This window comes from Mesitornis unicolor, unplaced genomic scaffold (genome assembly GCF_000695765.1).
Source record: "Mesitornis unicolor isolate BGI_N332 unplaced genomic scaffold, ASM69576v1 scaffold1805, whole genome shotgun sequence".
Classification (NCBI taxonomy): Eukaryota; Metazoa; Chordata; class Aves; order Mesitornithiformes; family Mesitornithidae; genus Mesitornis; species Mesitornis unicolor.
The window spans coordinates 402-20,363 of NW_010184596.1; the positions used below are offsets into that span (position 1 = coordinate 402).

The 19,962-nt window shown below is 42.1% G+C and overlaps 1 protein-coding gene across 1 annotated transcript; it reads left to right on the top strand.

Annotated features, from left to right (window-relative positions):
* Positions 1 to 207: 207 nt before the first annotated feature.
* On the top strand, positions 208 to 12,604 carry POFUT2 (protein O-fucosyltransferase 2; the record flags this gene model as incomplete). The annotated part of the gene is made up of 8 exons (XM_010184495.1): positions 208 to 458; positions 1,521 to 1,665; positions 2,045 to 2,155; positions 6,763 to 6,829; positions 10,119 to 10,244; positions 10,814 to 10,994; positions 11,842 to 11,965; positions 12,244 to 12,604. Coding segments are annotated over 8 exons (1,159 nt in total), but the record flags the coding sequence as incomplete, so codon positions are not given.
* Between the last annotated feature and the right edge of the window lie 7,358 nt (positions 12,605 to 19,962).

Genomic DNA, 19,962 nt, shown 5'->3' on the forward strand with positions numbered 1-19,962 from the left:
ATTATGTTCTGCAAGGAGGCCCTGGTGGTCTCCCCCAGCCCCTGCAGCGCACACTGCTCTGCCTATCCCTGCTTTGTCCCCATCAGTCTTCTGAGTCCCACAAACTCATGAAAGAGAAGCAGAGTTGAGCCACGTGATTGGGGGGTAAAAAAGAAAAGCAAAAGGTTTAAACTCCTTGAAGTAACTATGTTGCTTTGTTCTCCCCAGATACCTTTTGTATGATGTAAATCCCCCTGAAGGGTTTAACCTTCGCAGAGATGTCTATATTCGCATTGCTTCCCTTCTAAAAACCTTGCTGAAAAGTGAAAACTGGGTGTTAGTTCTGCCTCCTTGGGGACGTCTTTATCACTGGCAGAGCCCCGACATCCTTCAGGTCCGGATCCCCTGGTCTGAGTTCTTCGATCTCCCAAGCCTCAACCGGAACATCCCTGTCATTGAATATGAGCAGTTCCTTGCAGGTCGAGTATGGAATTGTACAATCTACAATTGACTAAATATTTGAGGTGTTTTCTTCACAGGTTTAGCCTTATACTTGAATTTGAAAGAAGTTAAAAGTGGTGAGAGGAGGGTTGGGAAAGAATCATGCTGAGTAACAAACGACTAGTGTGAAGTAACCCTATTACTTGGCAGCTCATTTGATGTAGCACTGTCATCCCCTTGACTTCTTAGGGAACCCAGAGACAGTTAGTGCCTGTGGTTAAAGTTACAGATACTTCTGCATAATTTTAGCCATTAGTAACAACCCTGGAAGGAGACTGAGGTAGCCTGCAGCTCTCTGTCACAATACAGACAAGCCAGCTTTTTCTGGAGATGGACAGTAAAAGCTGTACAGTGGTTTCTTCAGTGATCTTAAATTTTTGTTGTTGATGCTGCACATAGTCAAAATACTTATTTCCTGCTTTCTGTGTTCAGAATGGTATATAAGAGAAAGGCTTTCCCTGAGAATATGGAAACCGTGAAGCTGATTCCTTTAAGATTTAATGTCACATTGTGGTAACACCCAAATGCCAAAATCTGCAGCAGTGTCACAGACTTTTTCAGCAAAGGAAATCAAGGCCACCAAATGTCACAACTCTGCAAAGAGCTGTGAAGGGATCATTGTCCCCTGCGTTTAGGAAAAAGCATTTAGAAACCATGAAATTAAGGGGAAGTAGGCCGTGTACTTGTCATTTTCTTGGAGGCCCTCTTCCCATAGCAGCTACCTACAGCAGTCAAAACCTCTGTGCTTCATGGCATGTACTTCCCAGCTTTTAAATTTACATTTCCATGGTGATTCAGTTCCATTTGGCATGTTAAATCACACATAACTGGGTGGGAGTAGCAGGTTGTCGCATCCCTTGACCCTTCTAGCTTTTCTGGTTGAGGTAGAACTTCCTGTCTTTAATGGGAAAGCAGACAAGAGAGAGTGTAGTGTAATATTAGCATTTCTAGCAGATTTTTAACTGCAAGTAATGCTAGTTCACGCTTTTATCGTGTGTTTTTTTCATACTTACAAATGCTTTGCTTTTTGTTCTGCGCAGAGTCAGGTGGGCCCTTTATTGAACAAATTTATGTCCTACAAGGCTACGCAGAAGGATGGAAAGAAGGAACATGGGAAGAAAAAATAGATGAAAGGCCATGCATTGATCAGCTTATGTACTCCAAAGACAAACATGATTACTACAGGTAACATCTATCAGTCCTTTCAGTCTTCTTTTTAGTTGTATTCAATGAGACATTTGCCTACTCTAACAGAACAGACTTGAGCAGTTATTGTAGTGTTGTGTGTGAATCTCTGGGTGCTCAGGGTTCACTTTGTTTTCAAAGCCCCATCAATCACAAAATGTTATATTGGTACTAGAAGATCAAATTTTTGGAAGTTGTTTCACCCAAAAAAAACAGTGTAAAGGAGTGGGCTGGTTTATTTACATTATATATAATCTTTCTAGGGTGTGCTGTATTTGTTTCATTATATATGGCATTAATTTTAAATACAAAATGTTGATATATTGAAAATATGAAATGTGAAAATACATATGAACCGATACTTTGTGTTCCCTTTTAGGGGATGGTTCTGGGGTTACGAGGAAACACGGGGCCTAAACATTTCTTGTTTGTCTGTCCAAGGATCTGCCTCTATTGTGGCTCCCATCCTTCTGAAGAACACTTCAGCACAGTGAGTTGCCTTGTGTTACTATTTATTGTTGTATTGCATGCCCACAAACCATTGCCAAGTGGGAAGAGCAGGGGAAAGTTATAGGCTATATCCCACTGTTGTGGTACTTCATCACTGAGTTATTGTCATCCACTAAAATCATTACCAAAGGGATGTACTCTGTGAGAAACACCTAACTGTAAGTTACATTAAATGCTGCAGTGCTAAAACCTAAGAGGAAATAGCCCTGAGCTCCTTCGTACTCTCAGGTAGCTAAATGTCCTTGCCACCCTGTGTTTACGTTTCCTTCCTTTACCTTGCCATGCTGGGTTTAGAGGGAACGAACAGAGTGGAATCAGTGTTTCCCAAGCCCAAGTCTCAGATCATGAGGTGTAGTGCCTGGTCTCCTGTGATGTCCTTCCTCTGTGGTGTGAGCTGGATTTAGAGAAAAAAAGCAGTGTGTTTTGTCTTTCTGCTCTGAGATACCACCAGGATAATGAGGGATAAAAGGAAAGCTCTTGTATGAGAGATGGAGCACACTTGCGTTATCCCAGTCAGCTGTTACAATTGAAGACATTGTAGCAAAGCAAAAGCCACTGTGGTACAGGGGAGACCAGGAAGTGGAAATAATCACTGTCTATGAATACATCAAGGGAATAAATCTCTAGGAGAAACACAAACTGTGTAAGGTGAAGTGCAGTTTTGCCATCAGAGCAAAAATATTTAAAAAATTGACATCAATACAATTTAATTGGAAATGCGATGAAGGTTCCTTTAAGCAGAGCAGTGGTGTTCTTTAGTACCTCCCGCTGGGAGCAGAGGATGCAAAGTCCCGCTTTTTAACAGGAATGGTGTTCTGTTTACAGGAGTTACACAGTAGTCTTTCCCAGTGACAGCAGAAAACTGGATTAAATAAGCTATAGAAGTCTCCATGTTTAGCCCTACAGTTAACCCTTTTGTGGCAACTGTCAAAGGTCTGGTGATGAGGAAGGTCAAGAGAAAAATTAGGAGTGGTGCCCAAGCATTCCTGACACATAGACCGGGTGCATTATCCGCAAGATCACATTTCTCAGTCAGATACAAGCAGGGAGAAGTACCCACATAACAGCAATGGAAGAACAGCTACAGTTGTTGATGTTAGAACTAGTGGTTCTTGTTAAAGTCAATCATAGAATCACAGAATGGTTTGGGTTGGAAGGGACCTTAAAGATCATCCAGTCCAACCCCCTGCCATGGGCAGGGACACCTCCCACCAGACCAGGCTGCTCAAAGCCCCAACCAACCTGGCCTTGAACACTGACAGGGAGGGGACATCCACAACTTCCCTGGGCAACCTGGGCCAGGGCCACACCACCCTCACAGTAAGGAATTTCTTCCTAATATCTAGTCTAAATCTACCCTCTTTCAGTTTGAAACCATTCCCCCTCGTTCTGTTGCTACCTGCCCTTGTAAAAAGTCCCTCCTCAGCTTTCCTATAGGACACCTTTGGGAACTGGAAGGCCACAGTAAGGTCCCCCAGGAGCCTCTCTTCTCCAGGCTGAACATAGTTCAGTGTGTGAAATCCAAGAGTGGCCAAAATCAGATGCCAGAGGAAAAGTATAAAAACTGGGCAAGTGTGTGTAATGCCTCCACTGAGTCCTGTCACAACCGTCAGATTTGTGGTTGGAGAGACCTTCTGAGCCAAAAGTGATATTCTTATCTGTGGATCTGTGCAAGCTTCCCTTTGAACCCCTATGCACACTGTTAGCAACCACAAAATCTTGGGACAAGACCTAAAAGTTCTGGAGCTTAACTGTGCATCCTATGAAAATCCACCTCCTATTGTAACTCCTACCTCTAAGTTTCATCTAACGTCCCTTAGTTCATGTAGTGGAAGAGACAGTGAATGAACAACTCTTCCATATTCATCTCCATGCCATGCACAATTTTACATCTTTCTATCCTATTACCCCCTCGGTTATCTCCTCTGCAGTACGAAAAGGCTTCATTAGTTGTTCTTCATGTGAAAGCCATTCCATGCCTTTGGTCATCCTTGCTGCCGTTCTCTGAACCTTTACAGTTCACCTGGATCCTGCACACTGAGGGGGGTAACCCCATTAAATAGGAGTATAATAACATGCTCTGTTTAGTGTTCTCTTCTTTTTCTGGTAATTCATAATATACAGGTTCCTTTTTTTGACTTTTGATGATTGTTGACTTGACACTTACATCAAACTGTCCTCATTCCTGAGCATCTAGCACTTTAGCTATCAGATGAAGCCAGTATTTTTTTTAACTAGTTGCACCCCTTTATTACAATTAATCTGCCACTTTATTGGCCAGTCATCACAGTTCTGTAATTCTTCACAATTGGCCTTTGTCTTTGCTGCTCTGAGCAATTTAAAATGATTGGCAAGCTGTGTCACCCCAAAGTTCTTTGCACCTTTTGTAAGTTGTTTAGGAATATGGTGAAAAGCAGATCCCTTTCACTTGTGACTTCCCTCTACAATAAGAGCTGGACATTTACTCCATCCTTAAACTTTTTTTAATCCACGCAAGGACCCTGTCTCCTGTACCAGTGCTGTTAAGTTTTCTTAAAAGTCTTTAATGAAGACTGTCAGGAAATCTGTATAGGCAATATCAGTGAAATTTTTCTTATGCGCTTATGTCTTCAGAGTGCTCTGATTGGTCAAAATTCAGAGCTCCATGCTGATACTTCTCCAGTTTACTTTAGGTATCCAGTAATTCTGTGTATTTTTATAATAGATGCTATTAAGTTGTCCAGTACTGACATCACGTTTACCACCCTGTTGCATCCCAGACCCCCCAAGTGCATTTTTAGAAAACTGACATCACATTTGCTGTGTTGCAGCTTTAAGCGAGGAGTCGCATACCAGAATTAGTCATGCAGCTGCTTCATGTTTGAGTTCCTTGACAACTGGTAGGTGAATATTGGCCGGTGTTACCGAACAATTCCTATGGATGCCTTGGTTTGAGATGCATCCTCTGATGAGTTCCCCTGTAAAAAATAGTTCTGGCATGTGAATCGTTCCAGCTCCTCCTCCACATAGCTCCAAAAAATTACATTAGCTGTTTCTGTCATGTCTCTGCTTGTTATGCCTTTAATTTCCTTTTTCCTTTTATTGGAAGGCAGATCTGTCATTAGATTGAAGACCTTTATTTCTTGTTTACCTTCTTTATTGTCTTTTTCTGTTTAACCTCATGGTGTTTGGGAGTCTTTCTGTTTTCTTTGCTTGGACACTCCTTCTGCATTTTTCCATAGTCCCCTTTTTGAAACAGTGCAGCTGCAGTAGCTTTCCTTTGGCCGTTGTTGATCCAGTAGGATGTTGAAGATGAGGACATTTCTGGCTGCTGTCACAGAGTAGTTCTTCCACCATGAGGTTTTGGTCCGTGTCTTGCTGCTGCTGCTCAAGATGATGTCAGAAGCTACTCCCTGCCCAGTTGGTTCATGGGACTCTCTTTGACAGTGTCTCACTGCAGTTGCTTAGCCACGTCGTGCTATGACATTTGCCCAACCTACCTGGGGATAGCCAGAATCTCCAGTCACTATGGTGATTTGTGCACTGTGGCCTTTCTGGTTTCCCATATTTCTCTTTTGACCAGATAATCAGTTGTATGGTCTTAATACTGTATTGTTACTCTTTGGGTCTGGTCACTTACAGGAATGTTCATGCTACATTTAGATTATTAATCTGATTCACCTGCAGGCTTCCTCTTAGATGTAGTGCTGCTTCTCCACCAACACAGTCTAGTCTGCTTTCCAGATTATTTGTAGCCCTATGTGCAAGAGTCCAGTTCTTTATCTGAAGTTGATTGGTTATTTGCTTCCTCTAATTTTAGAAGAAGATCCAGATAATGACTTTGACCCCCTTCAGCAGATGCATTCCTCTGTGTGTTCACTCACATTTAGTGTGCTCAGAGCACAAACTAAGCCTACATCCTCTATGCCCTTTGCTAGTCAAAACTCTCAAAATCATTTCTGCTTCTGAGAACTTGGACAGTGCAGTTACGTTTCCAGTGCACACTCCTGAACTGCGTGTATTTTTGAAAAGCACAGACTGTTTTAATGTTAAGGTAAAGTTTTCATTTTAAAGTTTGTACTTAGTTGTTCACACAGTTTGTTTAGTGCCTGTGTGCCTCGATCTGTTGTTTTACTGTAGGACATTTTATTCCACATGTGGAAAACACCTCTGGTTTTGCTTCTGTGAGCATGACTCTTGCTTCCTTCAAGAGGTTCTCACATGCTCCAAGGCTGAGCATCATCTCATAGGTTGCTTCTCCCCTTTGGATCACTCTCCCTGCTGGCAATCTTAGTTCTCCAGCAGCAGCTACTGTGAGAACTACGTGAGGGACTGTTAATGCTTGTTTGGGTTTAACTGTCACAATTAGGAGTACTGTTTGTTAAGGAAGAGAGCAGGAACACAGAGCAGCATAGTTTCCTTCTCTCCCCAACAGGCTATGTGTCCCAATTTGCTTTATACAGAACAGCTTGGCAGCCTATCCCTCATTCTCTGTGCTCCCTTTGCAAGCAGATCATAATCTGTGCTTTATCCTGGCAACTGTGTAAAGAAATGTAATGTAAATTCTATTCCCAAGGAAACTGCACTCAGTTTTACAATTTTTAATAGGTCAGTGATGTTAGACAGAGCTGAAAACCTTCTTCATGACCACTACGGAGGGAAAGATTATTGGAATGTGAGTATTTTCCAGTTAGCTTCTCTAGACTTTCTCTTTGGTTCTGATAAAAATTCAATAACCAATCTGTGTTTCAGTTTTGCCTCGGGTTTCTTTTCTTGAAAGTAACTTGTGTCTTGTGTTTCAGCGGTGTATGCTAAAGATATGCTGTGGATTAATTCAGGAAATTGGTCCAAAGACTCAGTGCTGCAGGGCATGGTGTTTAGAAGGACCTCCCCTATGCAACACATCTGCAATCAGAAGGGAACTGCCTTTATGCAGTTTCTTGTCTAGTCAGCATCAAGATTAGACTTTTCAAAAGAATTCCTGAAAGCACGCAGTGTTGTTCTGTCTCCCCATTGGCTTTGATGGCAAATTTCCCACAGGTTTCAAGGTAACACTGAGCACTTTATAGGAGACCCCAGTCAAGGGTTTATGGTAAAATAATTCCTGTGGCAAAAGTTTTAAGACTGAGGTTCAGCCACAGGAAAATGGAACATGATATGGAGTGCTTGATATAGTTAAAATTTCTAAGAGAAAAGTGACTCTCAAGCAAGTTGAATAAAAAACCTCAGTCTTGTCAGATATAAACAGCTGGTTCTTCACTTGGTATTTGCCATATTTTTCAGAAGCAGACCAAACAGCTGTTTGATAACTATGAATTTTTCATTGAGAGTGACTTTCCAAACAGAGAAATGCAACCCATGTATCATTTCTGAGTCTGACTTGTAGTCTTGAAAAAGCAGACATGAAATCCATATGGATCCATAACACACCTTTCTTAATAGTGACACTTGAAACATTGTCTCAACAATTTAAACTTGTCTCAAAATTATTTAGAACTATTATTCTGTTATTATTCAGAAAATACTCTCATGTGTTTGTTTTACCTCCCTGCATGATGTCTGGTGGTTTTATTCTTAATCTCTTGATAACATCTGGAGGTCATTATAAATCTTGCTAACATATGCTTTCTTGTTTAAAAGAAGTTTTAAAATTGTAACAAGCCAGCTTCCCTGTGCAACCAACCTATGTCTTTGGTGTCCAGAAATATTTGAAGCTGCGTTTTTCTCATTGTTGTCACCATTTTTGTCTAGGCTTCTCTACCACTGCAAGCTGAAAGGTGGTGTTTTGGGGTTCTTAATGGTTGAATGACCACAGAGCAGGAAAGACCTCCAAAAATGGTTTAGGAGCAACTGTTGAATCCCTTGCAGAGCATCAGGGTAGCATGTAGACCACATGAGCTCTTTACTATCCGTATGGAAGCAGAAAGTTCTCTAAGGACAACTCTGGAAAAGCTGCAGTTTTGCATTTGGTTTCACCATTTTGCAGGGACGGATCTCAAAAAATAAGAGGATCTGTACTATTAATTTAATTTATGTACTTGAAAAGAAGTATAACCAACACAGAGTTAGTTAGTCAGTTTGTTTGTTTTCCTAAACTTAGAATCACAGGAAAAATCAGGTGAGGATGTATCTTGGCAGCCCTACCTTGAGGTTTCCACTCCAGAACTTGACCTGGTGGTTTGGGGCTGTGACCAGCTGAAGGCAGAAAGTCCCCACAGATGGCGATTCATCACCTCTCTGGGGCCTGTCCAGTGGCTGTGCCGCTCCTGTGGGCATGAGGTTTTGCCTTATATCCAAACAGAAGTTGTCTTGATACAGCTTGGGTCCATGGCTTACTGGTTTTTTCCATGCACCTCTGAGAAGCATCTCTCCCTTCTGTGTTGTTTATTTCTATGCAGAGAAAACGGAAAAGAAGCAAAACTTGGAGGTAGGTGGAAAGGGTGACAATATCACAGGTGCAGGTTTGAAACATACACTTTAAGTAAGAGGATAACCAGATACAGTTTGTTTTCCCTTTTACATATGCTGTTGCAAAATAAGTGTTCATCCAGAACAGCTGCTGTCAGAGGAGTGCTTTGTGCTCAGGAAAAACTTGGCACAGCGTACTGCCTGGATGCCAAAGATGACATGGCAGTTATGGCATCTGTCTGGATGAGGTGTTTGACACAAGCACAGCATTCAAAGATGTTTATTGTCCTCCCCGGTGCACTGCATGTGTTGCATACGCATTTGGTGTCTCTTGGGCATCCCATGTTCATCACATCTTGAGTAAGGAACCCAGTGACTTGACTGGACAGGGTTGTGTTGTGTTGACGTATTACAAAAAAGAGGGGAGAATGCCTCTCTGAACTGCAGTGTGAGCATTCTGCAGCAGACAGTGTATACATTCTCCCTTCATATAAATGTTTTGCTGGAGGATTTGGGGTGGGATTAGAAAGCCAGTGCTGTTCTCTTCAAAGATGCTAGAAGAGCAGGCTTTGTACTGAAATGAAATATTTAGAGGGGTGTGGATCTCCAGGTACTGGTGTGATGAATGTTACAGAAGACTAAATTTTTCCGTGTCTTCTTGAATGACATAGAGAAGAAACCAGTTTAACCACAGCGAGAATGGCATATGGAGAAATAGCTGCTCTGGGAAAAGGTGAAAAAAAGCTGAAAGATCCTAGTTTCTGCCCCTTTGCTAGAGTAAGGCGAAGGCACTATCAGTGTGGCTGTGTCTTGGAGTACCAGTGATGCTCTGCCTGGCTTCTCTGCTGCCTAGCAAACTGTCCACTGTGGGATTTGACATGCAGAGAGAAGAGAGTCTGCTGGAAATTGAAGAGAGGTGTTTTAATTGCATCATATTTGGTGCCCGTCAGACGACAGACTACAGACTTGTATAAGATTAAGAATTAGACCAAACTGGCAAGTGTCCTTTGTAAGCAATGTAAGTCACATGGGATTCCCTTCGTTTTCTTGTGTCACTCTGTGCAGTGGTAACTGCATCACAAAATCTTTGAAAGAGGTTTTTAGTCACAGGTGGAGGAAATAATTCCTTTTTTGTCACTTTTCCACTGAATCTGATAGGAGTGTCTGTCACTAGCTGCATGGGTTTTTTTAAGCAGGTTTTATTCTTATGGGTGTTTTGCAAGCTAAAGTCTTTGTCTAACTTCTGTTTTCAAAGGTGAGGTATATTGCTTGAATGTTTGATTTGGTATATAATGTATTCTGTTGTGTAAATAACAAGTCTACTCTGTACAGCTGTGTATTTCCCAGCCAGATGAGTATACTGGTTGTAACTGTGGGTATGATTAGGATTAAAAAGTTAAAGCTCAGATGAAAGGTTAGAAGTTGTTGCTTGTAGTGCTGCATGCGTCTTTCAGAAGTAACTGCATCCTGGAAGCTCCATGTATGTGAAACTATCTCCATTTAGTTATTTTTAGCTCTCTCTTTTTCTGACTTCACATATGCTGTTATTCCAACAGACCCGTCGGAGTATGGTGTTTGCTAAACACCTCCGTGTAGTGGGAGATGAGTTTAGAAACAAATATCTTCAATCTACGGATGAGGCGGACAGGACTCATTACAAGGAGGACTGGACACAGATGAAGGTAAAATAATGGTCTGTTTCCCATAACAAATGTAATATAGACATATATTTGAAATTACTTGTGTACTCCTGGCTGTACACCGCAGGGAATTTTGGAAGATAGATGTGAATCTAGCTCTTCCTGCTCAGATCAAGGTGAGGGTGCATGTTCCTGCTGTGCCCTCCGCTCTCTGTGTGACATGAGTTAACAGAGTCTGTTGAGATGTTACTGACTGGTTCTGGATGCCAGATTTGTAACCCTTATTACAAGGAAACTTGTATTTCTTCTTTTATTCAGCATCATCTATGGGTATAAAGTTCAGGTGCAAACTCCCAGCTGGGGATTTGGTCAAGGAGAGCAATTTTTACTTAAAGATTTTTGCACTTCAGTTTCTCTTGTATGATGCAGGGCACCCAAGAGTGAAACACTGCAGTAAGTGTCCCAAAATACTGCCAATCCATACCTTAAAATTACTTTCTGCCACTAGAGTAATTCAGTGCCTTCTCCAGAGATTATGCATTCAGGCCTTTTCAGTGTGAATGAACAGTGGTGCTCTCAAGTTTTAAGGTTTATTGATCTTTCTCTCTTAGGTTAAAATGGGCACAGCTGTAGGTGGTCCATACCTTGGGGTTCATCTCAGAAGGAAAGACTTCGTCTGGGGTCACAGAGAAGACGTGCCTTCCCTACACGGAGCAGTAAAGAAAATCCACAGTCTCTTGGAGATGCATAAACTTGAAAAAGTTTTTGTAGCCACGGATGCTGTTGAGGAGGGTAGGCAAATGATAGTCTGTTTAGGATTGATAACTTTTGACAATGAGTGCCGCAGTTACCACTTTGGTTTTATGAACGACTGGAAGTTCATATGCCTCCATCATTGAATGGGGAATTGAACAGGACTGGGCAGCCATTTCCTTCCAGCTTGAATAGTTGGCATCAAACCATTAATTTGGTATTTCCCGTAGGAGGTGTGACAGTCTCTACGGTGAGAAATTGGGAATTTCATTTCCTTGTTGTTCCTCCTCTTTATTCCATCCCACCTCTTTTCTTAGCATTTCAGAGAGCCTCGGACATGCTAGTGGGAAGAGTCCTCTGAAGTCTCCCACCCAGCCTTTCGCTTGGCTGCATCCAATGCCAGACTGGCGTGAACCTGGCTGTATGTGGCCAAGGCTTAGAAACCCCCAAGGATAGGGTTCCCCTCCCAGGTCTTATCCCAGGGCTGCACCTGGTAGCATCTAGGGATCTGTTTCAACAAGTGATGTTAGAATAACCCTGCAGTGCCTGGCATCCACAATAACTAATACTGAGTATGCTGTCAAGAAAGGCCTCATAGTACATCTACCTTGTAGCATTAGGCAACAGGGCTGGTTGTGGCATCTGTTCTACCCCTTGCAGGCTTCTCCACCACCTGAGAATTGCCCCCCTTGAGCACCATGTCTCTGCCCCACTGTCTCCCCCGCCCTGCCTATAATACCCTGACATTTGCCAAACATCGTAAAATTTGTAGGTAGATTTTGGTTTTGCTTTCTTCATAACTGTTCACCCGGGGTTTCCTTTAACACTTAACACTTTATGACAGCAGCAACTTGTTAAAATAAATTTGCATCTTTCCCTTTTCCAGAGATTGAATTGCTCAAGAAACTGCTGCCTGAGATGGTGAGGTTTGAACCCTCTTGGGAGGAGTTGGAAATCTACAAAGATGGGGGCTTGGCCGTGATTGACCAGTGGATCTGCGCACACGCACGGTAGTGAATTTGACTTTTCTTTGAGGAGCCAGACCTTTCTGTCACAAAAATGAACATTGTTTTTGACCCAGATATAATTGTTTACAGATCATATATCACATGATACTATGTAATTGGTATATATATTAAAATAAAGGTATAATAGTTGTAATGTATTCATATAATACATAATTTCATTATCATTTCAATGAGTATTAAAGTTCATTGGACTGAAATCAATTACTTATATTTTAAAAACTGGCCCCCTTCATAAACCTGTTCTGATTTTTATTTTACAGGTATTTTATAGGCACCTCAGTTTCTACATTTTCCTTCCGGATCCATGAGGAAAGGGAGATCTTGGGATTTGATCCAAAAACAACTTACAACAGATTTTGTGGTGAAAAAGAGAAAAACTGTGAGCAGCCAACTCACTGGAAAATTGTATATTAAAATACAGAGAAATTAAAAGACTTCCATACTGGTGAACTCAGTGAAGAATAAGGAAAAACTACGAGGAAATACCTCCGTTTGATCAAACTACAACTCAGTCCTCTGTCCTCAGTGTTTCCTTGACACTTGGGTTTTGACGTACAAGCAATGTTCACCTTCTTAGCCAGGCACTGATGGGTGTGAGGAAAATGGAGTCAGCCTGGGCTTTTCAGCATAACTAGGATTAGGGGACAATACCAGACAGTGCTATTGAGACTTGAAGGGCAAAACTTTGTCCTGAAACTGAGTAACAAGCAAAGTTGTGGCTTTCTTTGGAGGTCTGAGGAGGAAGAGGAACAGTTTTAATTTTTATAAATGTAACACAGCTGTGGTCTGTACTGCTTTTCTGTCTTTATTTTTTGTTCTGTTCAGTATTTGCCTCTCTGATCACAAAAAATACATCTTGGTTTTGTAACTGATGTGTTTTAACCTGCCAAGCAGCTAAACACCATGCAGCCACTTGCTCACTCCCCTCCTCCCTGGTGAGGTGGGGGAGAGAATCAGAAGAGTAAAAGTGAAAGAACTCATCAGTTGAGATAATACAATTTAATAATTAAAATAAACTAAACTGAAATAAAAATTATTATTAGTTGCTGGATGTGCACCAATGAAAACACAGCAGAGGAAGGGTAAGCCTCAGGAACTGTATAAGCCAGACCTTATGGAGGTGGCCACCAACAGTAAAGAAGAGCCCCTCCCCAGCGAACTCCCCAGTTTATAGAGTGTGATGTTTGCGGCATAGCGCACATTCTGTTGGTCAGCTTGGATCACACCTGGGTCACCTAACCCAGAAAACCCCAGGCTTTTGCTTCCCTTCCCTATCTTGTGCAGAGAGAAGGGCAGGGGGAAAAACCTCAAAAGAAACTGAACACAGGTGAAGGCAAAGACTAAAAAATGGCCCTTGAGTTAGTGTAAACATTGCTGGCAAGAACCAAAACAACGTGCACTGTTAACATTCCTCTTAGCATGAATCCAAAACAAAGTCTCACTAGCTACTATGAGGAAAAAAACCTCTATCCCAGGCAAAGCTATAATACCAACTTGTTTTCACTAAATCAAGCTCTGCTGAACAGAAAATGGAATTCTGTGACGGTCCCAGTAGAACCAGGACAGTAACCTGTACTACATGAGCTGCAGATCCTGCGTAAATTCTGCTGTTCCTTGGGAAAAAGCTGCCTTTCTCAAACAGTAATTTATGAACATTCGCATTGTCTGATGCAATCAGTGCTTGATAAAAGGAGATGGTATTTCTGCCTGAACACCAACTGCTTCTAATAGCAGTCTAACTGGGTCTGTGCTGAGAAAGGCACAAAGATGAGGCTTGTAGAGTGGTAAGAGGTTACGTTTCTTCTTATGTGGTAGATTTTTTTTTTACAGAGCCCTGTGCTATACCACCAGCCAGAGGGAAGGTGCAGCTCCCATTTGAGCAGGGTTTTGTGCACATACCACGTCCAGCTCTTGTGGTCTCATGCTATGTAGAATTGGCTGCTGGGAAGTATTCTGCTCCATTTTGTGCTTCAGGTGGATCTTGAGAAACCTTTTCCAAAAGTGGACTAGGAGGACAGATTTCAAAAGGTGAAGCAGACATTTTTCCTTAAAGTCAGTTTTACCAGATTGCCTTGCTGTTAGCAGACTCGCTCTTTCCTCATAGCTTGAGTAGGAGTGTATATAAAACCCTCCTGCACTGTGCAGTGGACATTTCATAGATGCTCACAGATTATGAGGTTGTTTCCCCTTGTGCAACTGCAGTGGAAGCTGTGAAGACTTCAGATTCTAGTGGCAACCACTCTCCTGTTCTTACCGGGTGCTTACTGTCTCTGCCGCTGAGCCTCCCTGGCAACAAAGTGGGGAGCCCAGCATTTCAAAGTAGTGCCTTTTCCCACCAAGTCCAATGTTCTCATTTAGCCTGTGTGCCATGTAAAGCGATGGTGGCATTTTACATGTAATGTGTACCTCATTGAGGAAAATAAAAAGCTTTGTAGTATTTTTATGTGGTAAGTCCATGCTTCTTACCTCTTTCTACCTGTGCATTTTGCTGACTTCTGGCTCCCTAGCAGAGGACTTCAGTGCAGGAGAACCTTGGATGAAGCCTGCATACCCTGACAAAGCTTTTTTTCGTCATCTGTCCCATCACGTGCTGCATTAGCAAGTGTAGCCAGCATTACACTTCTCGGTACTGGGAGAGTGCACCTGGTAAATCTCGGTGCCCCCCCGTGAGAGGGATGTAGACAAATAGGGGAGAGGCCAGAGGAAGTGTGCTAAGAGCATCAGCAGCTGGCGTACATGGCATATCAGGAGAGGAGGGCATGGCTGGGCTTTCTCAACCTGGAGAAGGTGAAAAACGGATCTAACTACTGATTTCCAGAGAGGTGATCTGAAAACAAAACTTAGACTCCCAAGAGGTTTAAGTCTGTATTCTTTCATGCAGCGCTGGTGTCCTCTCAGAATCATCTGAGATTCCCACTAGTTGTTACATACAGGTTCTTTTTATTCCCTATACTATAATACATAGGCATCCTAACTACCCCAAATAAACACCTCTCTTCGTAGAACCAATTATCATAAGTCCAGCCTATTTTGGCTCCTTTCTTCACTGGTCCACAGGTGTCCTCCTGTGGTCATCCTGAGGTATTTTCACGGTTGTGGTCTTCATCAGGTGGTCGTATCTTCAGCTTCATCAGTTGTCCTCTTGGTGACCCTGCTCTTGGAGCATGCGTAGAGGTAGTGCTGACCTCATAACCACCTGCAGACCTGGCTCGGTATACATCATTGCTCTTGTTCCTATACATCCTGTACCTTAAACAAAGCAGTTCTCCAAATTGTCCTAAGCTACTCGATATCCTATTTAATTATTTACCCTACCTGTCAGGTATACATAGTTTATGACCTTGTTTTCTAAGTTTTAAGTCCCCTAAGGCATTTTCCATTAGCTTTGGAGGGTTTTCTGTACTTTTCCATTATCATTTCCGCCCCCCCCCCTTCTTTCTTATCCTATAGCAAATTCTTTTGTGTTTTTCTTCCTGAAATATTTCCCAGATTCTCTTCCATAAGACTAACATGGATATTTGGTTCCCATGGAAATCTTAGACATCCCAAACACAGCATTATCATTATCTGAAAAGTTTTCATTTTAATGGTCCCAAAGATTCTGACTTCCATGATTTTCCTGCTTTCTTTATTCTAGAATAATGTATCCATGCTGGTTGGTGCTTAATTTTTACTGCAGTAAAGGTGGTCAGCAATACCTGGAACAGTCCCATCTACTTTTCTTCCAGTGGATCACCTGAAAAAGTTTTAACATATGCCCAATACTCTGTGTTCATTGAATGGATAGGATGGTCTAACCCTTTGTTTTGGGTTCCCAATACACGTTTATTGATTTTCTCAAGTTGTTTTCCAAGTGATATTGTCTAGTTTTGTAAATAATTATTTCCTAATTGACGCAAATCTTCCCCTCTGTATCTAGTTTGATAAGATCTTCTGTGCAGTATTTCAAAAAGGCTCAAACTTTCTTTGCCTTGGTGTTTTGCCCTTATCCGAAGTAGTGCAGTAGGTAGGGCTTGATACCAGTGCAAATTTGCTTCCTGGCATATCTTTGCTATTTGTTGTTTTATCATATGTTTCATTTTCTCCACTTGGCCTGTGGTCTGTATGGAGTGTGCAATTGCCAATTAATTCCCAATAATTTGCTAACCTGTTGTACCACTTGTGCATTGAAATGAGTACCCCTGTCTGATGATATAACAGTGGGCACTCCAAATCAAGGTATTATTTCATTTAACAGTACCTTTGTCACTTCCCTGGCTTTATTTGTTCTACAGGGAAAAGCCTCTGGCCAACCAGAAAATGTATCTGTAAGTACCAATAGGTATCTATACCCCCCCTTTTCTTGGAAGTTCAGAAAAATCCACTTGCCAACAATCTCCAGGTGTATTTCCTTTTCCAGTGGTGCCTAACTGTATCCAATTTCCAATGTTAGGATTTTTTTCTCAAGCATACTTCACACTGTTGGGTTACCTGATGAACTGTGGTATATAAATTCTTCCCTATCCATTTCTGACTTAGAAATTTATATAACGAATCCACTCCCCAGTGTGTTTTATCACGTTTCCCTTTGACAAGTTCCCACATTGCTCTGGCAGGTATAATAGTCTTACCATCACTCAAGTGAACCCATCCTTTTTCAGAAACTTGTCCTCCTAGTTCTTGTATTAGTTCTTGATCTGATTTAGAATATTCAACACTCTCTTGGCTATCTAGTTCACTATCTCTATTGTCTGGGATTAACATTAAAATTCGATCTCTCTGCATTCTTGCTGCTTGTTTAGCCTCATAGTCAGCCATTGGATTACCTCTTTCTGGATCAGTGTTACCTGTCAGGTGTCCCCAGCAGTGCATGATAGCGACCTCAGCTGGCAATTGTACTGCTTCCAATAGGCGAAGTATCTCTTTCGCATGTTTGATCTGCTTTCCTTGTGTGGTCAACAATCCTCATTCTTTCCAGATTGGGCATGGACAACCCCAAAAGCATATTTAGAAACCGTCCATATGTTTATTTTCTTCACTTTTGCCAATTCCAATGCTCTAGTCAAGGCAATAATCTCGGCCTTTTTAGCTGATGTCCCCGCAGGTAAAGGTTGAGACTCGATTAGGTTATTGGTGGTGGTTACTGCATCATCCTCAGAAAGGTTCTGAGCTCCTTTACCTGAGTGGGGTTTTGCAGATGGCTTCCTTTCCTTCTCTTCCCAGTTCCTGCTGTCCTCTGGATATCTCGTATCCTAAGTGTGTCACCTGTCGTTGTATCATCTGGGCCTTCTGTTGAGAAACTTGATATTCGTTTAGTCTAGGATAGTTTAACAAACTTATAGTCCATTGAATACATTCAGATTCTGATTTGGTTGCTATTAATAGGTCATCCACATATTGTAGCAGGTTCCCCTGTTCGTAGGGGGTTCCCACATTTCAAGGTCTCGTGCCAACTACTTTCCAAAAAGGGTTGGGCTGTTTTCGAAACCTTGGGGTAACACTGCCCAAGTGAGTTGGGTCTTCCTACCTGTGGTAGGATTTTCCCATTCAAATGCAAACAGCTTTTGACATTCTTTGGCTAGGGGCAAGCAGAAGAAGGCATCTTTCAAGTCTAATACAGTAAACCACTCTTGGTTAATCTGTAACTTGGTCAGCAGCGTATAAGGATTAGCTACTACTGGATGTAATTATTTAACTATTTTATTTATTGCCCTCGAATCCTGTACTACCCAATAAGCATTGTCTGGCTTCATAGCTGGTAACATGGAAGTATTATATTCTGATTTACATTCCACTAATAGTCCATACTTTATCAAATTATTAACTGGTTTTTCTATTCCTTTATGATCTTCCAATTTTAAAGGATATTGCTTCTGACGTACCAGGCCAACTCCTTCTTTTAGTTCTATCACTATCGATGTTGCATATTTAGCCCTACCTGGAACTCCTGTCGCCCAAACCTCTGGGTACACATGGTCCTTAATCTCCTCTACCTTTGATGATGATTCTAAAGGGTTTTGAGGACTCATAAGGGCTAAGCTCAAGATTTCAATTGACTGCTCATCTTTCAATTCCAAATGTCTTTGTTTAAATACTGTAACTGCTCCTAATCATTCTAACAGATTGTTCTATGGGGTGCTTTCCCCAGTTAGGCTCACTTCAGCCTCTAACACAGTCAGTTTTTGAGATCACCCTGTCACTCTAGAAATAATGATGGATCTGTCCCTGGATGATTCGATGGCATTAGGGTGCACAAATTCCAATAAACTTGGCTATCCCTCTCCTCCTCCTGGCTGAGGCAGGGCCCCACTAGTGTTAAGCACAAACGTACCTGCCATTGATAAATGGGTTATTGTGACTTACGGGACTGTTGAGAAACGGGTTTCTGTTGCTTGTGTTGATTACGTTTTCATTCCTTCTACTCATGTATGGATCTGAGGCTCATCTGCTTGAACCACAAAACTGGTCACTGTAGACTGGAGCAGCCAAACTCCTGGGAACTCTTTCTCGTCGACTCATTTTACCTTGTAACTGGCGTACTCGCACCTGTAGAGAAGTTTTCCAGCCCATCTACTCATGTACAGAGAGTACTCACACAGGAAAGACCACACGGCACCTCATGACATGCTCCATTTCTCTTGAGCTGGTCCTGTAGGAGTACGTCTTCTCCTAATAGCTGAAATGCGAGTCCATTCAGGGGGAAAATTGGCTCTTGGGCAGTCTGTCACACAGCTTTGAATTAAGTTCATGGTTTCCTTACCCATTTCCTTGGCTTCATTAGCCATCACTTTGGTTTCCATAGCTATCTTTTCCCCACAGTTGAGATGCAGGCGTGTAGGGGACGAGAGAGACTGTCTTCATACTGATGTACTTTGTTAGCTACTTCATTCACAGTTGGTGTTTCAACATCTGCTCTGCAGATTACTGTTGACAATGTATGGGAATATATCAGTGGTGCACTCTGCACAGCAGCATAGGTCGATTGCTTGGCATTTCATCAGGATTTACAATTACCTTCTAGTTACTGTAGACCACTTCTTTCACAGCTAACTCTCTCAGGTATTTCATACCTTTGGCCATGGTTGTCCATTTGCTCAGGCGACATTCAATATTGTCCTTAAAGGGATACCTGTTTATCACGGCTGACAGGAGTCATCTCCAGAGGCTGAGAACTCTTTGTTTGTTCCCAAATGCCTCGGCAATGTCTGCATTTCTGGCCAATGATCCCAACTGCTTAGCTTGTTTACTATTCAGGTCTATGGTATCAGCTCCATTATCCCAGCATCAGAGCAACCAGGTGGTAACTGGCTCGCCTTCATGATGGCTAAAGTCTTTTCTCACATTTCACAAGTCCTTCAGGGATAAGGCCTGAACAGTCCCTCCCTGGTCATCCTCATCATCCAGTGTTGTGTCTGTTTTAGAAGGACCCACTCCTTGATCTCCATCATCTTCCACTGTGCTATCTGGTTCATCATCATCTTCTGGCAGGTTTTCTTGAGAAGGACCCTCTTGTGAGTCATCTTTCACTGGGTGATCTGTCTTTCGTAGGGCTTTCCTCCGTCTGAGAAGGACCCTCTCCTGTATCATCACCTTTCACTGGGTGGTCTGACTTTTCGATCGCTTGACTCCTGGTCACAGGGTTGACTTGTACATTTACAGATCAAGTGGCAGTGGTCACAGGAGCTGTTGGTGTAGCAGCAGTGCTTGCTGTGGGAGGTAGAGTAGCAGCGGAGTTCAGTGTGGTAGCCCGTGGCATCTCTGTAGCTGCATTGCATGTCGTAGGGGCACATACAACTATATACATATATATACAATTATATAAATATGTATTTTTAAAAAAAACAATATAAAATCCTGTGGGAGGGAATACCTTGTTGGTCATGCCATTAGTTTCAGAAAGTACAGTCACTTAGAAGAGACTTAACAGAAAAGTAAATTCTTTTTAGCTCAAACCGGGGCAATCCCACATAGTTCTCTCTCCCTTATTCTATTTCTCTTTC